At 31.5% G+C, this 26,231-nt stretch overlaps 1 protein-coding gene across 1 annotated transcript; it reads right to left on the bottom strand.

Moving 5' to 3' along the window:
* Positions 1 to 400: 400 nt before the first annotated feature.
* Positions 401 to 22,877, bottom strand: LOC142226057 (uncharacterized). The gene is made up of 7 exons (XM_075295913.1): positions 22,533 to 22,877; positions 2,503 to 2,667; positions 2,069 to 2,444; positions 1,765 to 2,006; positions 1,527 to 1,691; positions 978 to 1,454; positions 401 to 912 (listed from the first exon to the last, which is right to left on the bottom strand). Exons 1-7 carry the CDS (start codon positions 22,801 to 22,803, stop codon positions 488 to 490), a joined length of 2,121 nt encoding a protein of 706 aa, XP_075152028.1. The 5' UTR covers positions 22,804 to 22,877; the 3' UTR covers positions 401 to 487.
* Positions 22,878 to 26,231: the final 3,354 nt, after the last annotated feature.

Below are 26,231 nucleotides of genomic sequence, written 5' to 3' on the forward strand. Positions count from 1 at the left end.
TACACAGTGTAATTTCAATGTTACACATCTCATTCAAGTAATATTTTATTCGGAGCGGAGCGGTTTTTCATTTGGAAACCGCTCCGCTCCCGCTCCGGCAAAAAAAGGGCTTGCTCCGCTCCGCTCCACGCTCCGCTCCGGATCCCTGGTCTATGTTATATGAGCTTAAAATAAGGGACTGCCACCGTACTACCTTAACGCAACAAATCTACTACTGAAATTTAAGTTAGTTCTGTTACACGGAAAAAATGTTGACTTTCTACACCTGATTTGATTTTATTGATACGGAAAAATGTCGTTGTACCAGCAAAATGCGCCCTCCATGCTAAGCAGAACTCACATTCGTTGTTTAAGGACAAGAAATCGTTGCGCTCAAGCAACCTCTTTTTCACTGAGTGTGTGTTGTTTGTTATTCATTGTTGTTTTATTAATTTTCACGAATTCTTTCGAGTTTCTTTTGGTATCACTCCTTGCTTACTTGACTAATTTACAATTCTGTATAAATATTATTTTTTATAACCAAATTTCCATTGATTGGGGCATTTTCATCATATTCATCATCATCATCTACTAAAGGTCTTGTATAGTCAGTCGAAAATGATTTTTTTTTGCGAGGTTTCGTTTTGCCAGATTTCACTTCTCTTTCTTTGTTGCTTGTAGGACGCTTAAAACTTGCGGCTATAGAAGATGTATCTTCATCACCATTCTGATCTTTTTTAAAGTGGATCATGTACCATGCAACCGCTCTATCGCCAAAACGCCGATAAGATATTCCTGCTACTACAACTATTATAAGGACAATGAGTGTCCACATAAGTAGGGTGGAACCTCTGTGAGCTGCCTCCGCTTTTGGGTCATTATTTATGACGTATGTCTTAGACATGGGTCTTGTTGCTATGGTTGCGTTGGGAACTAGAAATATGAGGCGTATATGTAAACATTAGCAGTTCTCATGATAATTAAGAATAACGCCTTACCTGTAGAGTCTTGGGAAGGAGTGGTGGGCGATTTCGGTTTGGCAGTTGACGTCGTTTTTGGCGTAGTTGTAGTTTCTGCCATTTTCGTGGACTTTGATGTTTTCAGTGAGGGTTTAATCGGGGGCAAAGGTATTCTTGTTGATGTAGTTGTAGTTTTGGGTGTAGTCGCTGTTGCTTTAGGTGTGGTCTTCTTCGTCGTGGATGTGGATGTTGATGTTGTAGTTGGCTTTGGAGTTGTTTTCGGTGTAGTTCTTACAGTTGTTGTAGTAGAAGTAGTCTTCATGGTTGTTGTCGTTGTAGTACTAGTAGAAGTCGATGTTGTTGTTGATGTAGTTTTCTGTGTTGTTGGCGTAGTTGTTATGGTTGTTGTATTGGGAGTCGACGTTATCTTTGCCTGAGGAGTCGTTGATGTGGTAGTTGGTGTTGTGGTGTCAGGGGCTATATCATTGGATTCCACAGTGGTTGATTCAAACAATTCTACAACACAAGAAAGAAACCATAGAATAAATGAAATCGAATTTTACAAGTCTCCCAAGGTATCGATCATACCGGTTAAACAAACGGATTTGAAATCTGGACAACAGGTGTCAGTGTCTTCGCAATCAGCTGAACAGCTACATAAGCCCCTTAGATGATCATTTTCAAATACGATGCCAATGCCAAAGGATGAAAAACAACGGCCAGCACAAGACTGGATTTCAAATAGCGATTGATCTACTCGAACCAAAAGGGAAGAAGGTAGCAAATTATTATGCATTTGGGGGAAAATTATATCCGTACAACTTACACGTCGTTGTATCGAACTCCTCATTTGATAGGGTGTCATCGGAACTCTTATCCAAAGCTTTGCAGTCGTCACCCATGAGTAAACGCACATCATCGACAGCTATATCACTCAGATGATTTTTACTCGATTTAGCAACGAAAACAATTTGGAAATCTTCATCCATCTCCTCTATGTTAAAATGGGCTTCGTTCCAAATGTTATTTTGATTACCATTCCTCTCGAATTTTATCCATGTAGACTCTCTGAAATGACAAAACTGATGTTGGTAATGTTTTTTATAACTAATAGTCTTGGATCAACTTACTCATCTTGACCTAGCAATATTTCATCCAAACTTATTGAGACTGGTTTCACCACAACCAGAAGGTCGCCAACTCCTGCCCCATACATGAAATAATGAAATTGGAAGCAACAGGCCGTTTTGAGTGATAGCTCCCGACCATATATGGGCGAAGTTAATGTTACAGGTGTATCTTGGCGTATTAAACTCTCCATTAGCATGTAATGGCCACCATTGTGGGTCATTGTTGTGTGGTCATGACGTGGTCCAGTTTTAAATGATGTAAAGACATTGGCTGCCATAACTCTCTTCCATTCCAGATTGGCCATAGGCTCATAGGACCAGCCGCATACATCGTCGGTTTCAAAATCACATTCGTGTGACACTTTACCGCTGCGCTCTATGAGAGAATTGCTATTAATGAAGGCAAGAACTTCTTAATGAGGAATAATCCCTACCTCTACAAGTTCCTATTGGACGATCCCAGTGCGTTCCATTGCAGTAGGAATTACGATTTCCAGCAAGACTGTAGTTATCTGAACAATAGAGAATTGCCTTAAGATCGGATTCGATCTGTATGCGTCCATTTGCTGGAGCCTGCAGATTTTTTGGACAACCCTTTCCTAAAAAAAAAACAATAAAAGACGCAAATACAAACTATGAAGGTACAAGTTCATTAAACTTTTTAATTTTCATATGCATATATACGGCCGTATGTTCGGCACGACCGACTCTTATGTTTGCACCCGCTTTTCCGGAAGCAAACATAAGGCATAGATATTCAGATACACTAAGAAAAAAGTACATTTGAAAATAAAGGAAAAATTCATCAATTTAGTTATGAAGAATTATTTTTGTTTGATTTTTAGAGAAATCCCTCAGATATAAAATAGGTAAAATAGGGATATTTTACGTCTAGTAAAAATAGTTTTTTTTTTCGCTGTAAACAAATATCGTATCTTATTTTATTCTAAAAGCACAATCAATTTCGTTTCGGTGTTTTTGAAGAACGAATACGACACATCTTGATGGTAAAAATGCAATATAGTACTATGGTAAAAAGTTGCATTTGGGACAACTTTTGTAAGAAAACGAGCATAAGTCGTTTCCAACTAAAATTGCTTGTTTTATTTAAATTAAGTTTTATTAAATGCATTTGTGTGAGCATTCAACACATGCTCGTTTGTATGTATTGCTTGTGTGTTGGAGACGATAACAACTACATGGTTCAGTATATAGTGTATTGGCTTAAAAAACGTACGATTCGTGGTTCGATTGTCCGTCCGGGCAATGGTAATATTAAAAACAAATCTAATGTCTTATATTTGCAGTATTTTATTTTTTGCGAGATAGGGACAATTAGTCAGAAAATTTAAAAAACAATATTAAATTGTGTCAAACATTTTATGAACTAAACGTGGGTATAAAATTCAATGACCCTACACATAAGTTCAATATGAAATAAAGAAACAGAAAATTTTCGTACGATTCCCAGAAATTGTATGTATGGTTAAAATGGTCAAGATTTGTTGCCACTGATTTTCTTCTTTAAGTTAAGGTCATGTTTCCTCCTATGAGAGGGTGTAATTTCGTGAACTGCAGTTAAAAAGTACAATTAAGTTCAATTTTCGTTCAAGTTAGTTCATTCTTCCTATAAAACGGTTTACTTTTTTTCGGTGTATAAGAAGTAGGCCCTTTGTCAATGAGCTTTACATGTAATTGCGCAGCACTCGTTGATATAAGTGAGGTTCACCCACCACCTGTGGTATCGCAATGGACGGAATAGTGAGAAAGATGCAATTAGTCAGAAAAGAATTTTCACACCCTGTTAAAGAATAAACGTTTATCACAAAAAGTATATACTTTACTTCTACATAAACTCTCTTACAGCAAAAAGCAAATGGAACACGATATTTGTTTGTCTAGAATTTCGTAGGGCACCAAGAAAAAGGTGCCCTCGGAACTGAAGGAAAAAATATGTTATTCATCAATTTAGTTTAGCCAATTTATTTCCATTAAGTTAAATTTTTGTTTAAAATAATAAAATTTACTTGCATCAGTAAAAAAATCCTAAACTGAAAGCAGTTAGGAATAGTTCATTAACTAGGATAAGGCATGGAATTTATTCACTGATAACAAAGCATTCGTAAAAATAAACAAAATATGAACTAAAACCAAGTTTCCTCAAATTTAGTAAAATTTCTTATAAAATGATAATTCTGACTTCCTTTATTATAGAAAGCTTATCATACATACGAATAACACTTGGCATAGAAAAATATTTTAGTTCATTCGTACTAAGAAGTATTCAATCCTTTTAAATCTTAAGGAGACACACTTGTTAGAATATAGGAAATTTTCCTATATTTGTTTTATCTACCTGTAATCGATAACTGTCATCGATGTAATCGGTATGATTGCGCGTGGGTTGTTTTTTTAGTTGGAATCACGTTGTTATGGTATACGGAGGGATTGTTAAAAAATAATATAATAAAATAATATAATAAATAACAAATAAAATATATAAAATATTTGTTATTTTAAATTAGTGAGAAAAAAAATATGTTCGTGATGGTGTATAAAGAAAGAAAACACAATAACAACCCCTTCATTCGTCTTCATTTTGGAAACTTTAATTAACAGGTAACATTCAGTGACGCTAACCACACTCAAAAAAAAGTGAACTCTCTATTTCACTAAAGCCATATTAACTTTATATTAGTTCATAGAATCATTATGTTTGGAAAAAGTTTATTTTAGTCAAATAATTTTTTGCGTATGTTAGTTAAATGAACTAAAAAACGGGAAAAAGTTATACACAAATAAAGCATAAAGATTTCCTAATTTCGTATTTCTTACAAAATAGTTCATTATTTCTTTAAATTTGTAAATTTTACCAAAAATGTGTCCATCGTGAACTTCGTATGTCACTAAAGACATTCTTGCAATTTTGAACTCCAAGTTTTTTCTTCAAACTACAAAATTTTCTTTAACTACTGAAAAAATTTAGTTATGTCTAATAAATTTTCTTGAATTTGTCGAAAAATATTTACTTATTTTTGCCATATCGGAGTGATGCCAGCGCTTGTAATACCGTTTAGTTAAAATTTTCTAAAAAAGTTCAAAATTTTCTAAAATTAATCGAAAGTTATCTTTCCTGGTGGGTTCACTGTTTTTTCAGTGCATTTGCGAAATAATTGGTTTATGATTTTTTATATTTGTAGGTATTGAAATTGTAAACGGAATACAAAATCATTACGCAGCAACTTATTAAAAGTGAAAGGTACAAGAAGAAGAAAAAATGCGTTTTACAGTTGGTGACATTACATTAAAATTGGAAATAGTGGAATAATAAACTAATATTTCAAGGCCAGTCGATGCTGTTGATTCTTAATAAATATATTTAATATATTAATAAAACGTGTATTTTATTGAAGAAAAACTTGCCTATATTAATAAATAAAATTGTATTTAAAAACGAAGGTAAGCAGTTCTAAGAAAAAAGTTCAATAAAATCATTCCATATATGAATTCAATTCAGTTACATTTTTTCATTCTGTAGTATAAGGGTACATAAATATGGGAAAATGTTAACTAATATATGGAATGCATTCTACCTAAGTTCAACGAAAATCACATCGTTCAAAAAAATAAAAATGTCTTTGGCGCTATACGAAGTTAAACTTTCTTCACAATTAGTTCATTTTAACTTAAAGAAGGGATCAGTTTTTTTTCTGGGTGGGTTTTGTCATACATCCACAGGTATGTGTCGGTAAAATAAAACCTATAACAGTAGTTTTCGCTTATAGTCCATCGCACATATAAGAGATTTTCAGATATAGTCCAAAAATCATTCTTCTAATATCATTATGACATAATTTTCACACGTATAGGTTGCTGATATGCCGATTTTGCATATATTCACCCAGAAAAAAGTGACCCCCCTCTTTAAGTTAAAATGAACTCGTTGTGAAGACAATTGAACTTCGTATAGCGCCAAAGACATTTTTATTTGTTTGAACGATGCGATTTTCGTAGAATTAGGTAGATTGCATTCCATATATTAGTTAAATTTTTCCTATATATCTGTACCACTATACTACAGAATGAAAAAATTTAACTGAATTGAATTCATATATGAAATGATTTTATTGAACTTTTTTCATTCATTTGGACAAATATTACATATTTATGGTAAACCTTTTACTTCAAAATTAGAACTGCTTATTTTCGTTTTTAAATACAATTTTATTTATATATATTTATATCATATTTATATATAAAGCAAATTTTTTTAATAAAAGATATGTTTTATTAATATATTGAATATATTTATTAAGTATCAACAGCATCGACTGGCCTTGAAATGTTAGTTTATTATTCCACTACACTCAAAAAAAAGTGAACTCTCTATTTCACTAAAGCCAATTTAACTTTATTTTAGTTCATAGAAATATTATGTTTGGAGAAAGTTTTCTTTACTCTAATACTTTTTTGTGTACGTTAGTTAAATTAACTAAACCCGAGGAAAAAAATATACTCAAATAAAGCATAAAGATTAACTAAATTCGTGTCTTCCACAAAATAGTTCAGAATTTCTTTAAATTTGTAAATTTTACCAAAAATGCGTCCATCGTGAACTTCGTATGTCACTAAAGACATTCTTGCAATTTTGAACTCCAAGTTTTTTCTTCAAACTACAAAATTTTCTTTAACAAGTGAAAAAACTTAGTTATGTCTAATAAATTTTCTTGTATTTGTCGAGAAATATTTACTTATTTTTATGACATCGGCGTGATGCCAACGTTTGTAATACTGTTTAGTTAAAATTTTCTACAAATATTCAAAATTTTCTAAAATTAACCGAAAGTTTTCTTCCTGGTGGGTTCACTGTTTTTTCAGTGTATTTCCAATTTCCATGCAATGTTATCAACTGTAGAACGCATTTTTCTTCTTCTTGTACCTTCCAAGTTTAATACGTTGCTGCCAAACTATTTTGTCCTCCTTTGACAATTTCAATACCTACACTGAAAAAACAGTGATCCCACCAGGAAAGAAAATTTTAGTTAGTTTTAGAAAAAATATATTAATTTTAGAAAATTTTTACTAAACTGTAATAGACACGCGGATGCCACGCCGATTTCACAAAACTAAGTAAATTATTTTCGATAAATTCAAAAAAATTTTTTAGACATAATTCATTTTTTTCACTTGTTAAAGAAAATTTCGAAGTTTGAAGGAAAAAATTGGAGTAAAAAATTGCAAAAATGTCTTTAGTACCATACGAAGTTCATGATGGGCTAATTAGTGGTAAATTTTACAAATTTTAAGAAATTCTGAACTATTTTGTGGGAGACCCGAATTTAGTTAATCTTTATACTTCCTTTGAGTATAATTTTATCCTCTATTTTAGTTTTATTAACTAACGTACGCAAAAAATTATTAACGTCTGGGAAACTTTATTAAAACGTAATAATTTCATGAACTAAAATAGAATTAAATCAGCTTTAGTGAAATATAGGGTTCACTTTTTATAAAAAATCATAAACCAATTTTTTCACAAAAGTTTAGCGTAACTGAATGTTACCTGATAATTGAAGATTCCAAAATGAATACGAATGAAGGGATTGTTATTCTTCTGGTGTTTTCTTTCTTTGTACACCATGACGAACATTCATGGACATACGTTCACCCAGAAAAAAGTGCCTTCGAAACTAAAGGAAAAAATTTTCATCAATATAGTTTATCCATTTTATTTCCATTAAGGTAAATTTTTGTGAAAAATGATAAAATTTACTCGTTTCAGTAAAAAAATCCTAAACTGTAAGCAGTTAGGAATAGTTCATTAACTAGAATAAGGCATGGAATTTTACTCATACTATTTTCTTCGCTGGGTATAAGAATTTACTACTGAAAAAGAAAATTTTATTCACCGATAACAAAGCATTCGTAAAAATAAACAAAAACCGAACTAAAACCAAGTTTCCTCAAAATTAGTAAAATTTCTTATAAAATGATAATTGCTACTTCCTTTATAATAGAAAGTTTTTCATACATACGAACAACACTTGGCATAGAAAAATATTTTAGTTCATTCGTACTAAGAAGTATGCAATCCTTTCAAAACTTAAGGAAACACACTTGTTAGAATATAGGAAATTTTCCTAAATTTCTATTGTCTACCTGTAATCGATACCTGTCATCGTAATCGATGTGTTTGCGCGTGGGTGTAATCGATATATTTGCGCGTCGGTTGTTTTTTTAGTTGGAATCGCGTTGTTTTGGTATACGGAGAGATTGTTAAAAAATAAGATGGTAAAATAATATAATAAATAACAAATAAAATATATAAAATATTTGTTATTTTAAATTAGTGAGAAAAATTTTCGTTTTTTTAAATAAATCTATCAATGTTCGTGATAGTGTATAAAGAAAGAAAACACCAGCAGAATAACAACCCTTTCATTTGTCTTCATTTTGGAATCTTCAATTATCAGGTAATATTCAGTGACGCTAACCTTTTGCAACAAAAATGTTTTGTGATTTTTTATATTTGTAGGTATTGAAATTGTAAAAGGAGGACAAAATCGTTAGGCAGCAACTTATTAAAAGTGAAAAGTACAAGAAGAAGAAAAAGTGCGTTTTACAGTTGATAATATCACACGGAAATTGGAAATAGTGGATTAATAAACTAATATTTCAAAGAGATTCGATGCTGTTGATTCTTAATAAATATATTCAATATATTAATAAAACATGTCTTTTATTGAAGATAAAATTGCTTATAGAAATAAATAAAATTGTATTTAAAAACTAAGGTAAGCAGTTCTAATTATGAAGTAAAAGTTTTACCACAAATGTGTAAGATTTGTCGAAATGAATGAAAAAATTTCAATAAAATCATTCCATATATGAATTCAAATTAGTTAAATTTTTTCATTCTGTAGTATAGTGGTATATAAATATAGGAAAATGTTAACTAATATATGGAATGCATTATTCCTAATTTCTACGAAAATCACATCGTTCAAACAAATAAAAATGTCATTGACGCTATACGAAGTTCAACTTTCTTCACAATGAGTTCATTTTAACTTAAAGAAGGGGTCACTTTTTTCTGGGTGTTGTTGTTTATGTTTAATAATTTTCAAAAAACGAAACATTTTCTCATTAATTTAATATAGCAAATATATTATATATTTTATTTGTTATTCATTACATTATTTTACTAAACAACACGATTCCAACTAAAAAACAACCCACGCGCAAACATATCGATTACAGGTATATAAAAGAAATATAGGAAAATGTCCTATATTCTAACAAGTGTGTTTCTTTAAGTTTTGAAAGGATTGAATACTTCTTAGTACGAATGAACTAAAATATTTTTCTATGCCAAGTGTTATTCGTATGTATGATAAGCTTTCTTAACCCTAGCTTTGGCACTATATACACCCTCAAAAAAAATCGCTTCTTTAACATATGTTCCAAACATATTTTGCAGGAAGCACATATATTATTGCATACTGCCGAAACATTAATATGTTTGTTTTATGTGAACATATTATATGTTTGGAAGCATTTTGAGCCAAAAATATTATATGCTTGGAAGAATTTTTCCCAAACACGATTGTGCTCATTCCCTACCATACTCGAAATTTTCACTTCCACGAAATTTTTTAGTTATTGGCACCTTTTTCTGTAATACAAATAATGTTGAAGAAATTATTCACTTTTATAAATTTTTTAAATTTTACCTTTCGCCTGCACGGAGAATCGAACAGAGGACCATACAGTTTGTAAGCCAACACACTATCCACTGGGCTACGTAGCTGTTATAGTCACCTGTAGATAATTATCGTTTTAAGTTACATTTATATAGCATAGTTTGCAGCGCCCACGAGCCCATGTAAACATAACATTATTTAACAGAAACATACATTTGTTTGCCACGTGGAGCAGTGGTTAGCATGTCTGCCTTGCATGCAAAGGGTCGTGGGTTCAATCCCTGCTCCGACCGAACATTTTTTTTTTAATTTACACATTTATATTTATACTATATTAATTTTTTTTAAATGAAACTTCGAAATGTGCGTTATTAAAGATTTATAGTCAGTAACAGTGCTTGATATAAACGAAATTGACTGATTTTTGGATAAAACATTATTTTTTATTGCAAAAATAACAATCTTGTAATAAAAAACTGTTTTTGTACAAAACTTTAAAATTGGGAAGGAATTCAAAAACTAACAAAAGAAGAACGTGGAGTCGAGTATAAACATACGTACATAATTTTATAATATAAACATAAATTTATTTAGGAGTGAACAGTTTTTTACTAGCATTTAACACCATCGCTCTAAAATTCCTTTTATTTTTCTTTAATAATTCATTTTAAAGAAAATAAACTTTTTAAATTGTTTTAGCTGTAAAACTCGAACTTAATGCCCGCTTTTATATTTGATGGTGTCCGTCAACTCTTCGTGGACTACTTTTTAATAAAGAGGAACTAAAGTTTGTTTTTTTACATTTTACTGTGTAATTTTTCACTATTTCCTCCTTATTTCATTTTACTGTCCCAACTCTAAAAAGAGTATAGTGCCCTTTCGTTATTTTTATGAAGACCCCTGATTTCTTTTAACGAACCAAGAAAAAAATAATGCCAAAATGATAAACAAAACACATGTCCACACATACATAAAATGCTGCTCTCAGGCGAAAACATAAGCTGTTTGTTTTTCAAATGTCTATTCTCTTGGTTCAGAATGTATATTCTCTTTATTCAAATTAAATAATATTTAGACTTAAACATATCAAATTTTTGGCCTTATCATAAAACAGTTTTCCGAAACAACATACAAGCGGTTTCACAGAAATTGTTCTCTTTCGACTCTTTTGCTGTGTTATATTGATATCTTTCGTCAACTCTCCCGGTTTCCATCTCTATTTCTCTCTATACTCTCTCTGTCGCTTTGAATAAAATATCACAACATATGTATGTTTAGTCGAAATTTGTAAATTTATATATGTTTATATTCACACATATGATTTTTATAAAACATTCATGCCCCAAACATAATATATTCTAATATATTAACATAGATGTCCCAAACATTTAGTGTTAGTTTAGGAAAATTACATGTTCGTACTTAAATATATTGTGGTTTAAAATCGTGCCCGAAACACATTTTGTTTATATCGGAACGTATGAAAAACATATTTTTCTAACAGTGTACAAATGTAAATATTTCATTTTTGACACTCTTGCCATTTCAACAATATTTATCCGATTTTTATGAAATTTGGACTCAGTGGCTAATTTTTCGTGCTCTTTCATAATATGTACAAATTTTTTAACAATATTTTGCACAATATAGCAATTTTTCAATACATTTTTTTATTTTTCTTCAAAATCTGCCCCTAATTACAAATGTAAATATTGTGGTTTAAGATACTTTTAGTTGATTTGTTTTGAATTATTTCATATGAAAATAATACAAATAAAAGAAAATGAAATAAAAACTAAAAAAAATATATTTGGGCATAATTCATTGTTTGTGACTTGCTCCTATATTCCTGGTTCTTGTAACGATTTTTATAATGCTCATTTGACTGCTATCCAATCGGTCCTATCTACTGCGAGATCCTCTGATTTGATTGTTTTGTCTGGTGATTTTAACATTCCATCTATTACATGGAAATATTGTGAGGAAATGAATTACTCCGTACCAATGCTATGAAATGGATATCAATCTGAATTTGTTGAAAACTTGTTAAAAGATGGTCTTTTTCAAATTAGCAACATACAAAATTCGAAAAATAAATTACTTGATTTATTTTTTACAAATGAACTAAAAGATGTGTTTTTATCACGCGTCAATGCCGTTGTAAATCCTGAAGATGTTCATCATCCCACTGTCTGTATGAATATAAATATGTCTTTTTCGAGATCTATGCGAAAAAAACTCGTATTGAAAACTGATAAAATATCCTCTTTTAATAGAACTGATTACGAAAAACTGAACTCATTACTATTAAATGTGGATTGGAATAAAATCTTACCAGCGAGAAATCTTGATGAATCAATAAATACATTTTATGAAACTTTGAATTCATTCATTGCCCAATCTGTTCCATTAATTCGAATAACTTCTCACACTGGTCCACCTTGGAATGACAGTAAATTACGTAACTTGAAGAATAGAAAGAATAAACTTTATAAAAAGTATAAAAAATCTGGATCTGTGACTGACTATGCAAACTACTCAATTGCTCGTTCAGAATACAACCTGTGGAATAAACAATCCTATAACAATTATTTATCGAAAATTAAAAATGAACTGAAGCTTAATCCAAAGTCATTTTACAGATTTGTTAATTCTACACGTCAATCAAATGTGTATCCAAGAACCCTTCACTATGGTGCTGTTGAAGGGGATGATAATGAATCTATATGTAATTTGTTTTCAAAGTTCTTTGCAACAACTTACTGCCATAAGGATTTCAAGCAATCTGATGCGTACCCATATAATATACAGGAATATTCGACATTCACTACTCCATTTATTTCTCCTGATATTGTGATGAGTTATATGGAAAAGATAAAATGTTCATATCGCCCGGGCCCTGATGGGATTCCCAGTAACATCCTCAAATATTGTGCTCATTCTCTTTCGACTGCTCTTTCATTTCTGTTTAATGAATCTTTGCGCACAGGTCACTTTCCTACGTTGCGGAAGAATTCATTTATCATTCCGCTATTTAAAAATGGAAGCAAGTCAGATATTACGAACTATAGAGGCATTGCTAAATTAAGTGCTATTCCAAAACTGTTGGAGAAAATTATTTCTGATATTTTGAATCATCAAGTCTCCTCTCTTCTATCGCCTAAACAACACGGCTTCCGTAAATCTTGTTCGACCATAACAAATATCTTGGAATTGACTACAATGGTTAATGAAGGCTTTAGAGATCGTTTACAGACTGATGTCATTTATACTGATTTTAGTAAGGCGTTTGACAAAGTAAACTATTCACTTTTACTGTACAAACTGCATCGCATAGGCTTCAGCGAATTAATGGTATCCTGGTTTGAAAGTTATCTAAAGAATCGTACACAATTTGTAGTATTTGATAACATTATTTCAAAATCAATACATGTGCCTTCTGGTGTTCCACAAGGCAGTCATCTTGGCCCTCTATTGTTCTGCTTATTTATAAATGACCTTCCATCAGCCATTAAATATGGTTACACTCTCATGTATGCTGACGATGTTAAAATTATAAAGGTTATTCGGAATAGTGATGACCAATCCTTACTCCAATCTGATCTGAATAGCATGTACAGATGGTGCTCATCAAATATGATGGAACTGAACATAAGGAAATGCAAGCATATCTCTTTTTATTATAGATTAAATTATATCGACACGGATTATAACTTGAATGGCACAACGCTTGAAACTGTTGAATCCTTTAAAGATCTTGGAATACTTTTGGATCGCAGGCTAAATTTTAGATCTCACATTTCTATGACTGTAAATAAGGCCTATGGATCATTTGGATTTGTCAAGCGCTGGAGTAAGGAATTTTCTGACCCATTTGTTACAAGAAACTTATATACTTCACTTGTGCGTCCTATCCTGGAATATGGATCTGTAATTTGGGACCCACAGTACCAAATTCATTGCAATCGTATTGAATCTGTTCAGAAACAATTTTTACTGTTTTGTTTACGTCGGAATAACTGGACACCTCAAACCTTGCCGTCTTACAAAGAAAGACTATCGTTCATCAAATTACCTACACTGAAAAGTAGACGTACCATGCTGAATATCTGTTTTACGGTTGATTTAATTAACGGAGGATTTAAATCTGACTTCCTTATTAACAGAATATCATTCAATGTACCCTTTAGACCTACCCGCAACTTTGAACTGCTCCACATTAAATACTTTCGAACGAACTTTGAAAACGGCGATCCACTTCGCCGTCTTTGTAATGAATTCAATAAATTTTATTATTATCTTGATTTGTCAGAAGAGAAATACAATGTAAAGAAAAAGATAACATTATTATTAAATACTTGATATATAATCAAACGATATGTATATAATGTAATATATTACTGTTAGTCTGTAAGGGTTTAATCCATAGATGAAAATAATAAAACAAAAAAAAAAACTGTAGCATTTGGTTTGCACCCAGCTGTGCTCCACACAGACCGGTTTTTTACATTGCCCACATTTTTGCCTTGTACGACGTTTCCTTTTTTCTCACCATGGTAGCACATAAATAAGAATGTTAAGTCTACACCCTGTGCAAAATTTCACGTAAATCTGATTAAAATTTAAGCTTCTTTGGCCATATCTGTATAAATCGGGCGAAAGATATATATGTGGGAGCTCTATCTAAATCTGAACCGATTTCATCCAAATTTGGCATACATAGTAAGAATATTAATTCTACTTCCTGTGCAAAACTTCACGTAGATCGGAGCAAAACTTTGGTGTCTGTGGTAATATGGGTGTATATCGGACGAAAGATATATATGGCAGCTATATCTAACTCTGAACCGATTTCAGTAATGTCGAACAGATAATGTTTAAAAACAACAATATTTTTTCTGTAGCGAATATCAGATTGCAAAACAAACATAACAAGTATATACGGCCGTAAGTTCGGCCAGGCCGAATCTTATGTACCCTCCACCATGGATTGCGTAGGAACTTCTACTAAAGGCTGTCATCCACAATCGAATTACTTGGGTTGCGATAACACTTGCCGATGGCAAGGTATCGTAAAACTTTTTAACACTGTCTTCTAAATTGTAAGTTAGCCCATACGGGGTATATATTAAACAAAAAAAGCCGATTAAATACGTATATAATCTAGTTTGACAAAATTTTCTATAGAAATAAAATTTTGACAAAATTTTCTATAGAAATAAAACCTTGACAAAATTTTCTATAGAAATAAAATTTTGACAAAATTTTCTATAGAAATAAAAATTTGACAAAATTTTCTATAGAAATAAAAACTTGACAAAATGTTCTATAGAAATAAAATGTTGACAAAATTTTCTATGGAAGTAAAATGTTGACAAAATTTTCTATAGCAATACAATTTTGACAAAAATTTCTATAGAAATAAAATGTTGACAAAATTTTGTATAGAAATAAAATTTTGACAAAATTTTGTATAGAAATAAAATGTTGACAAAATTTTCTACAGAAATAAATTATTTACAAAATTTTCTATAGAAATAAAATTTTGACAAACATTTCTATAGAAATAAACTTTTGACAAAACTTTCTATAGAAATGAAATTTTAACAAAACATTCTATAGTAATAAAATTTGACAAAATTTTCTATGGAAATAAAGTTTTGGTAGATTACAAAATTTTCTATAGAAATAAAATTTTGACAAAATTTTCTATGGAAATAAAATTTTGACAAACATTTGTATAGCAATAAACTTTTGACAAAACTTTCTATAGAAATGAAATTTTGACAAAACTTTCTATAGTAATAAAATTTGACAAAATTTTCTATGGAAATAAAGTTTTGGTAGATTATTTTTGGCGATATGGACCAATTTTTGTGTAATAAGTCATCGGCTATATATAACTAAAGACCGATATGGACCAATTTTTACATGGCTGTTAGAGGCCATATATTGACAAAATGTACTAAATTTCAACCGTATCGGATGACTTTTGCTCCTCCAAGAGGTTCCGGACGTCAAATCTGGGGACGGTTTATATGGGAACTATATATAATCATGGACCGATATGGACCAATTTTTGCATGGTTGTTAGAGACCATATACTAACACCATGTACCAAATTTCAAATGGATCGGATGAATTTTGCTCTTCCAAGAGGCTCCGGAGGTCAAATCTGGGGATCGGTTTATATGGGGGCTATATATAATTATGGACCGATATGGACCAATTTTTGCATGGTTATTAGAGGCCGTAAACTAACATCAGGTACCAAATTTCAATCGGATCGGATGAATTTTGCCCCTCCAAGAGGCTCCGGAGGTCAAATCTGGGGATCGGTTTATATGGGGGCTATATATAATTATGGACCGATATGGACCAATTTTTGCATGGTTGTTAAAAACCGTATACTAAGACCACGTACTAAATTTCAACCGCATCGGATGAATTTTGCTCCTCCAAGAGGCTCCGGTGGTCAAATCTGGGGATCGGTTTATATGGGAGCTATATATAATTATGGACCGATATGGACCAATTTTTGCATGGTTGTTAGAGGCCGTATACTAACATCAGGTACCAAATTTCAACCGGATCGGATGAATTTTGCCCCTCCTAAAGTCTCCGGAGGTCAAATCTGGGGATCGGTTTATATGGGGGCTATATATAATTATGGACCGATATGGACCAATTTTTGCATGGTTGTTAGATACCATATACTAACATCAGGTACCAAATTTCAATCGGATCGGATGAATTTTGCCCCTCCAAGAGGCTCCGGAGGTCAAATCTGGGGATCGGTTTATATGGGGGCTATATATAATTATGGACCGATATGGACCAATTTTTGCATGGTTGTTAGAGACCGTATGCTAAGACCACTTACCAAATTTCAACCGGATCGGATGAATTTTGCTGCTCCGGGAGGCTCCCCAAGCCAAATTTGGGGATCGGTTTATATGGGGGCTATACGTAAACGTGGTCCGATATGGCCCATTTTCAATACCATCCGACCTACAGCAATAACAACTACTTGTGCCAAGTTTCAAGTCGATAGCTTGTTTCGATCGGAAGTTAGCGTGATTTCCACAGACGGACGGACAGCCGGACAGACGGACAGACGGACGGACGGACGGACATGCTTAGATCGACTCAGAATTTCACCACGACCCAGAATATATATACTTTATGGGGTCTTAGAGCAATATTTCGATGTGTTACAAACGGAATGACAAAGTTAATATACCCCCATCCTATGGTGGAGGGTATAACAAACGGAATGACAAAGTTAATATACCCCCATCCTATGGTGGAGGGTATAAAAAAGCGGTTATGAAGTTAAAAATAACAAAGGAAACAAAATATTTACATATGTACATAGTCACAGATAATGTAGAAAAACATTGGTGCCTAAGCTAGGGTTAAATAAAGGAAGTAAGAATTTATCATTATACCCTTCACCACTACTGCGGTAAAGGGTATAATAAGTTTGTGAATTTGTATGTAACGCCAAGAAGGAAAAGTCTGAGACCCATCGTTTAGTATACAATCGTCTTAGAATTAAACTCTGAGTCGATTTAGCGATGTCCGTCTGTCTGTCTGTCTGTCCGTCCCTCTGCATATGTAATTTTGTGTGTAAAGTACAGCTCGCAGTTCAAGTCCGCTCATCCTCAAATTTGGCACAGAGTCTTACAATGGCTCAAAGACGATCGCTATTGATTTTGAAAAAAATCGGTTCAGATTTAGATATAGCTGTCATATATATTATCACCGATCTGGTAAAAATTTACGTATTTATCAACGTATTTTCTCAAAATTTCGGGCAGCCAAATATTTTGGGGTTTTCGTAAGATATGCAAAATATCAGCCACATCGGTTCAGATTTAGATATAGCTCCCATATATATCTTTCGACCGATTTTAACTTATATGTCTTCAAAAGCCAGAATTTTGCCCTGATTTGCTTCAAATTTTGCACAAGGAGTACGTTTAATAGTATCATTAAGTGTACCTAATTTCGTTAAAATCGGTTCAGATTTAGACATAGCTCCCATATATATTTTATGTCTGATTTTCACTTATATGGCCAAAAAAGTCAGAGGTTTGTCCTGATTTGCTTTAAATTTTGCACAAGGAGCACGTTTAATATTATCGTTAAGTGTGCCAAATTTGGTTCAAATCTGTTCTGATTTTGATGTATCTCCCATATATATCTTTCGCCCGATTTGCACTTATATGGCTTCAAAAGCCAGAGTTTTGCCATGAGTTGCTTCAACTCGAATACATATGTATCGCCTGGTAAATCATAAATGCTCTTTTGTACAATTGCATCAAAATTGATCTAGCTATATTTCCCATATTTTTTTTACTTACATTGTGTTTCATCCCAGGGTGTTGTCTCCAAATCGTTTCGTATATAAATATTTGTATATGGGAACATAAACCTTGATAATAACTCCAAACAAATTTGAAGGAGTTGAGATGGTAACACAAATTTTGGTCTACATAATGGTGAAGGGTATAATATAGTCGGCTCCGCCCGACTTTAGACTTTACTTACTTGTTTTATGTGAAATTTTACTAAATTTGAGGAAACTTGGTTTTAGTTCATATTTTGTTTATTTTTACGAATGCTTTATTATAAGTGAAGAAAATTTTCTTTTTCAATAGTAAATTCTTATAACATACCCAGCAAAGAAAACAGTATTAGTAAAATTCCATGCCTTATTCTAGTTAATGAACGATTCCTAACTGCTTTCAGTTTAGGATTTTTTTTTACTAAAACAAGTATATTGTATTATTTCACACAAAAAAAAAAAAAAAAAATATATATATATATATATATATATATATATATATATATATATATATATATATATATATATATATATATATATATATATATATATATATATATATATATATATATATATATATATATATATATATATATATATATATATATATATATATATATATATATATATATATATATATATATATATATATATATATATATATATATATATATATATATATATATCGAGCACTGTTCTTTTCTGACTTTACGTCTAAAATAATAGCCTGTTTCGGTATGTCGAACGAGCTCTATCGATCGACTGAAATGAAAACAAACAGTTGAATTTATAAACAAAACTTAGCTGTTTTTATGCATTTCAGTCAATCGATAGAGCTCGTTTGTCATACAGAAACATGGTGTAAGACATATTTTCCAGTTTCGTAGTAAAAATGTCCTTTCGGAATCTAGCGAAAATTTTCGGAATGTATATAAAATTGCATTATTTGTTTTTTCAAAATGCATTTACTTCATCGTTTGCAAGAAAGGAGCCGTATAAAGTGGTTTATTTTCTTTAAATAAAATTTCTTTACATTGGCTTGCGCTTGCTCAACAATGTTTTCTATAAATAGAACAACTGGACTGCATGTGTTGCACACGTTGATGGTTTTGCGATAGTTGTGTGGTAATGACAATAAGAGCCTTATAGCCTAGTGAATAGTATGTTTTCTTGCAAACAGCAAGTCTGCAACTTCTTGAAAGGTAAAATTTTAAAAATATATAAAATCGAATAATATGCGAAGAGCAATAAATCACGGGAAGTGAAGGACGATACCAATAGCCAGAAAATTAAAAACAAAGGGGGGCACTGTGTTATGTTACCACACCCTCAAAAAAAATCGCTTCTTTAACATATGTTCCAAACATATTTTGCAGGAAGCACATATATTATTGCATACTGCCGAAACATTAATATGTTTGTTTTATGTGAACATATTATATGTTTGGAAGCATTTTGAGCCAAAAATATTATATGCTTGGAAGAATTTTTCCCAAACACGATTGTGCTCATTCCCTAACATACTCGTAATTTTCACTTCCACGAAATTTTTTAGTTATTGGCACCTTTTTCTGTAATACAAATAATGTTGAAGAAATTAAATTATTCACTTTTATAAAGTTTTTAAATTTTACCTTTCGCCTGCACGGAGAATCGAACCGAGGACCATACAGTTTGTAAGCCAACACACTATCCACTGGGCTACGTAGCTGTTATAGTCACCAGTAGATAATTATCGTTTTAAGTTACATTTATATAGCATAGTTTGCAGCGCCCACGAGCCCATGTAAACATAACATTATTTAACAGAAACATACATTTGTTTGCCACGTGGAGCAGTGGTTAGCATGTCTGCCTTGCATGCAAAGGGTCGTGGGTTCAATCCCTGCTCCGACCGAACATTTTTTTTTTTTTTTAATTTACACATTTATATTTATACTATATTAAATTTTTTTAAATGAAACTTCGAAATGTGCGTTATTAAAGATTTATAGTCAGTAACAGTGCTTGATATAAACGAAATTGACTGATTTTTGGATAAAATATTATTTTTTATTGCAAAAATAACAATTTTGTAACAAAAAAAATTTTTTTTGGACAAAACTTTAAAATTTGGAAGGAATTCAAAAACTAACAAAAGAAGAACGTGGAGTCGAGTATAAACATACATACATAATTTTATAATATAAACATAAATTTATTTAGGAGTGAAAAGTTTTTTACTAGCATTTAACACCATCGCTCTAAAATTCCTTTTATTTTTCTTTAATAATTCATTTTAAAGAAAACAAACTTTTTAAATTGTTTTAGCTGTAAAACTCGAACTTAATGCCCGCTTTTATATTTGATGGTGTCCGTCAACTCCTCGTGGACTACTAAAAAGGAACTAAAGTTTGTTTTTTTTTACATTTTACTGTGTAATTTTTCACTATTTCCTCCTTATTTCATTTTACTGTCCCAACTCTAAAAAGTGTATAGTGCCCTTTCGCTATTTTTATGAAGACCCCTGATTTCTTTTAACGAACCAAGAAAAAAATTGTGCCCATAATGCCAAAATGATAAACAAAACACATGTCCACACATACATAAAATGCTGCTCTCTAGGCGAAAACATATGCTGTTTGTTTTTCAAATGTCTATTCTCTTGGTTCCGAATGTCTATTCTCTTTATTCAAATTAAATAATATTTAGACTTAAGCATATCAAATTTTTGGCCTTATCATAAAACAGTTTTCCGAAACAACATACAAGCGGTTTCACAGAAATTGTTCTCTTTTGACTCTTTTGCTGTGTTATATTGATATCTTTCGTCAACTCTCCCGTTTTCCATCTCTATTTCTCTCTATACTCTCTCTGTCGCTTTGAATAAAATATCACAACATATGTATGTTTAGTCGAAATTTGTAAATTTATATATGTTTGTATTCACACATATGATTTTTATGAAACATTCATGCCCCAAACATAATATATTCTAACATATTAACATAGATGTTCCAAACATTTAGTTTTAGTTTAGGAACATTACATGTTCGCACTTAAATATATTGTGGTTTAAAATCGTGCCCGAAATACATTTTGTTTATATCGGAACATATGAAAAACATATTTTTCTAACAGTGCATACAAAATAAAAAATGAGAAAAATGCTGGCTTTTTTACATTTGCGATACTTTTTTTCGGGCCGAAAACGAAAAGCTTACATTCGTAATTGGAGCGTGTTAAGTCCTTCCATATGTTTGGTTTAGTTAAATTTATAACGCGACGTCATTTGCAATGTCATCTAGAAAACTAATGTGCTGTAATAAGAAAACAACATAATTCAGCTATTGCTAATTTTTTTAGATCGGGAGGTGCTAGTTAGAAGTTCAAAAGTGGATAAGTTCTTGGCTTAGTTTTTTATAGCAAAATTTAACTGTAGTCATGGAAGAACCCCTCCTTGGGAAGTGTCTGTCCTCGCATACCTATGAATGTGTAAGTCTCCTAAACACCCAAAAAAAAAAATATTCCTCCGTACCGAAATTTTAGAAACAACACAAGTAGCGCTCGTATTTCAAAACCTTCTGAGTACGTATAATGTCAAGCTTTACGAAAGGCAGATTGCAATACTAGGGCTGTCCAATCCCTAATCCGTGTCGAAAGTTGTGACAAATAATAGAACGTTTTAATTGTATTTTTTTGACTAGATGAATCTTATAAATTGCTGTAAGCACACAAATCAGCTCGTATGTCAAAACCTCAGAAGATTTTGTATAATGTCAAGCTTTACGATAGTCAGATTGCAACACTAGTGCTGTCCAATGCCGAAATATAAAAGGCGACTTTCGTAGACTGAAAATTTATAATCCTCAGAATGTTGGCTAGCTCGGCATAAAATATTAGTTATCATCAAAATACACATTTTTCTTATGTTTCGTTTTTCAAAGTATATTTGCGATAATTTAAAACATTCTCCATAAACACATTGCCTTGTTAAAAATTTTGGAATAAGTTCATTTTGGAGATTATTTTGCCAAAATAAATATATTATTATTTAGTATAATTCTCTGAAATTTATGCCATGAAGTCAATAACTTTCATACAGTCTCAATGTCAAGTAACAGAAATGGAAGATAAAAATATGGATATTAAAACGCGGGTCAACAATACATTTTCACACTATTGCGCATTATATTTTATAAGCGAATCAAAGCACGTTTCTTCGAATGTTAGTTATCACAAAAATCGAATATGATCCAAAATAAAATTGTGTAACGTGTGGAGCTATGACAATAAAATCACTATTGAATTATATATGGCGCAACTTTGTAAGGCATGACTCACTGCGGAAACAATGACAACTTCCGCTTTGGCAAACACACTTGTAAAACTTCACTGATGTGATTAGGTGTTAATATTTGAAACATACTTGCGCATACCGGTTTATCACCATCCCATTTTCCATGGACACAACCGATTGTCTTAAGTCCTTGCAAAACGTAGCCGTTATTACAGATGACTCTCATGAAGTTTCTTTTTAAACGAAAACTCCCATTTGCTATTGAGCCGGGTCTTTCGCAACGTAACCGAGCATTCGCGGCACCTTCAGAACCGTCGAGTAAATACAAAAGCAACAACAATATCGCAGGTAGTATAAAAATATTTCGGCCATTGAGAAATGTCGTGCAAGGGAACAACATTCTGTATGTAATCCTTGAACTTGTGATTAATATCCGAATAACGAATCTGTGCTAATTTGTTCTTTACTCGTCTGTAATTTATGAGGAACTACTGGCAGACCATTCCATTATTTTCTCTCCCTGGCATTACGATTGTGAATGCTTTGTGAAGCCTTATCAGTGAGCAGTTCACTCATTTCTGGACTGACCAGCGATAAGTGATCGTTTTGTATGTGTAAAGAATTTCTTGGGATTTGCATACATGGTCTTACAGGGACGCTTGAGAGAATGTCGCATTGAATGTAAGAAATTTAAGACCTGATGATATCACCCCCAGCATTGGTATCATTAGAAATTTGTTTGCTACACGCCTTCTTTGGCAAAAGCGGACTTCTATTGATAAGAATCCGCTGGACATGGAAGTAGCATAAACCAAAATTTATCTTAAAGTGGATAGAATTCTGTTAAAATATTTTTATTTGATGTATCATTTTGGTTTGAAAATGCATGGAATTATTTTAACTACATCGCACAGTGGTTCCAATTCGCTTTTTTTTGAAAATAATTCTGCAACTTTTGAAGGATAAAGATATCATCATAATTGTTTGTTTATATGAAACCTGAGATGTTTTCCTTCTAAGTCTGTTTCTGTTGAAAGTTGGTCATCTTGGGGGTATGAAATTTTGTTTTAGCTGCCAACTCCACAATTTTGAATGACTTCGATGATTTTCTTTGCTGGACAGAACTTCCACTAACTTGTAGTTCTATTGTGGGGGTACCGTAAGTGGATCGATATAAAGTATCGTATTTATTTATATGTGCAAAAAAAGATCTTAATTTCACATTAGATGCCAATTGAACTCTATATTTCAAATTTAGGGCAATGTTTAATAAATAAAATAATGATATAAATACCCATCATAATATGAGAAGATACCAACAGTATATGTATTTGTGGACCAAAATTATTGATATCATCTCAAATCCTTTAAATTTGTTGCGAGCTATATAAACGTTTATATTCCCATATAAATGAATTTGAATCTGAATCGATTTAGACAAAATTGTATAAACTTCTATAAAATCTAAGTACTTAAAATTTAAATCTAACGTATGGGACGTAACACAATTTTAACAAAAAATAAAAATGCAAGGAAAGTCTAAAGTCGGGCGGGTCTCAAATCAGACTTCTACAAAATCTCGGGCAATATTTGGAAAATCTTTAGCATCAGTGAGCATCAGTAATAAAAAAAATTTTGAGAAAATTTTCTATAGAAATAAAATTTTGATAAAATTTTCTATAGAAATAAATTTTTGACCAAATTTTCTAATAAAAAAATCTATTACTATAAAATTTTGGCAAAATTTTCTATAGAAATAAAATTTTGACCAAATTTTCTAATAAAAAAATCTATTAGTTACTATAAAATGTTGGCAAAACTTTCTATAGAAATAAAATTTTGACTTAAATTTTTATAGAAATAAAATTTTGAAAAAATGTTTGTGTAAAAATAACATTGTGACAAAATTTTCTATAAAAAACAACTTTGAAAAAATAAAATTTTGACAAAACATTTTTATAGAAATAACATTTTGACAAAATTTTCTATAAAAAACAACTTTGAAAAAATTTGTCTGCCAATATTCCACATATGTATATGGCCTTAAAATAAAATTTAAAAAAAATAATTTCGATTGTTCGAAATATTTCAAATAAATTGATGTGAGCATTAAAATGGATCGATCCAGCCCATCTGCTAGTGTAACATTCTAGGAAACATAAAAAGATAGCCGTAATTGGAAGTTGATTTTCATTTACAATCATGCTGTACATTGATCGAATGAATAACGCAATGGAAATTAATTTGCCTAAAAACTTGCTTAGTTACAAAAATGTGAAGTGTTTTAAAAAATTTAGTTTAGCCGGAGTCGGAGTCGAGCAAAATTTTTACGACTCCGACTCCAGCAAAATCTTCAGACTCCGACTCCAAGACTCCGACTCCACAGCCCTATTAGGCCCACCAATTTATTTTTCTGTAAAATTTTGACAAAGTGGGGTCAGTATTTTGAATCCGTTTTTGAGCGGATTCTAAATTTATTTTTTATTTGTATTCCCTACAAAGTTCTATGAATTGTATAAAAAATACCGAAATTTGGCCAATTTACGAAAAAGGCACGTACATTCATTCTGTCGAACATTTTTTGTTATAGATTTCTCCCAATCTTTTCGCTTATTTCCTATAGAATACCAAATAAGCTTTCTAAGCTTTTATCGGTCCTTTTGGTAGTAGTGTATGAGTTCGTCTCATCCCAAAAAAACATTTTGCAATGCCGATCTCTTGCCTGTCGCAAACCGGAAAACAGTGTGAACATTTTCTGGTTTAATTTTCGTCTTATAATAATTTGGTAATTTTTATTCACATTGGCAGTATTTAAAATCTTTAAAGTAATACAAAATTTTAAGTTACATTGTTAATATAATTTACCAAATATTTTCATTTAGACCACCGTGGGAGTCCACTTCTCAGAGGTTTCACTGTAGTTTTTTCAATCCGAAAACGATGTTAAACCCACTTCATCGAGTTCTTCCATAACTAAATCATACACATGCTCGATTTGTTATTTTTTAGTTAGGCTCCGATAGAGGGATACAAAAATATTATGTTATATTGTATTTATTGAATTTTATTTTTACTACACTAATAGAAAAAGTTTCGTTATATTAACGAAATGTGTCGTTAAAAGTCAGCCAATGAAACAAATTCGTTAATAAAACGAACTTTTTCGTTATTATAACGAATTTTCTGCAAATCAACGTAACGGTTCGTACTATTAACGAATATTTTCATTGTATTAATGAAAATGTTTCGTTATATCAATGAACATTTTTCGTTGGCTGACTTTTAATGAAATTTTCTTTGTGTGTAGCAACTCAAACTATTCTGGGTTTTCTGGGTGAAAAATATCCCTCCAAGCTTTCGTTGCATCATTGATTGAGTAGCTAGAGTTTTGACAATTTTTAGTTAGCATGATAACAGGCTCTAATAAGACAAAAAGTCTCTTAACAAATTTTATACACACAAAGAAAATATCATTAAAAGTCAGCCAACGAAAAATTTTCATTGATATAACGAAACATTTTCATTAATACAATGAAAATATTCGTTAATAATACGAAACGTTTCGTTGATTGTCAGAAAATTCGTTGTACTAACGAAAAATTTCGTTGTATTAACGAATTTGTTTCATTGGCTGACTTTTAACGACAAATTTCGTTAATATAACGAAACTTTTTCTATTAGTGTAAAATCTCTGAAGCAATTTGCTTAACTTTTTGAACATTTGTGAAAATTGACACTTTTTCGCACATATCATCTTAATCGATTTTGCTACATAGCTGACGTGAGTCGTATGAACTACCTGTGATTAGCCTTAGTTATAGTCCCAAA

The sequence above is a fragment of the Haematobia irritans genome, chromosome 2 (assembly GCF_050003625.1).
Source record: "Haematobia irritans isolate KBUSLIRL chromosome 2, ASM5000362v1, whole genome shotgun sequence".
Classification (NCBI taxonomy): Eukaryota; Metazoa; Arthropoda; class Insecta; order Diptera; family Muscidae; genus Haematobia; species Haematobia irritans.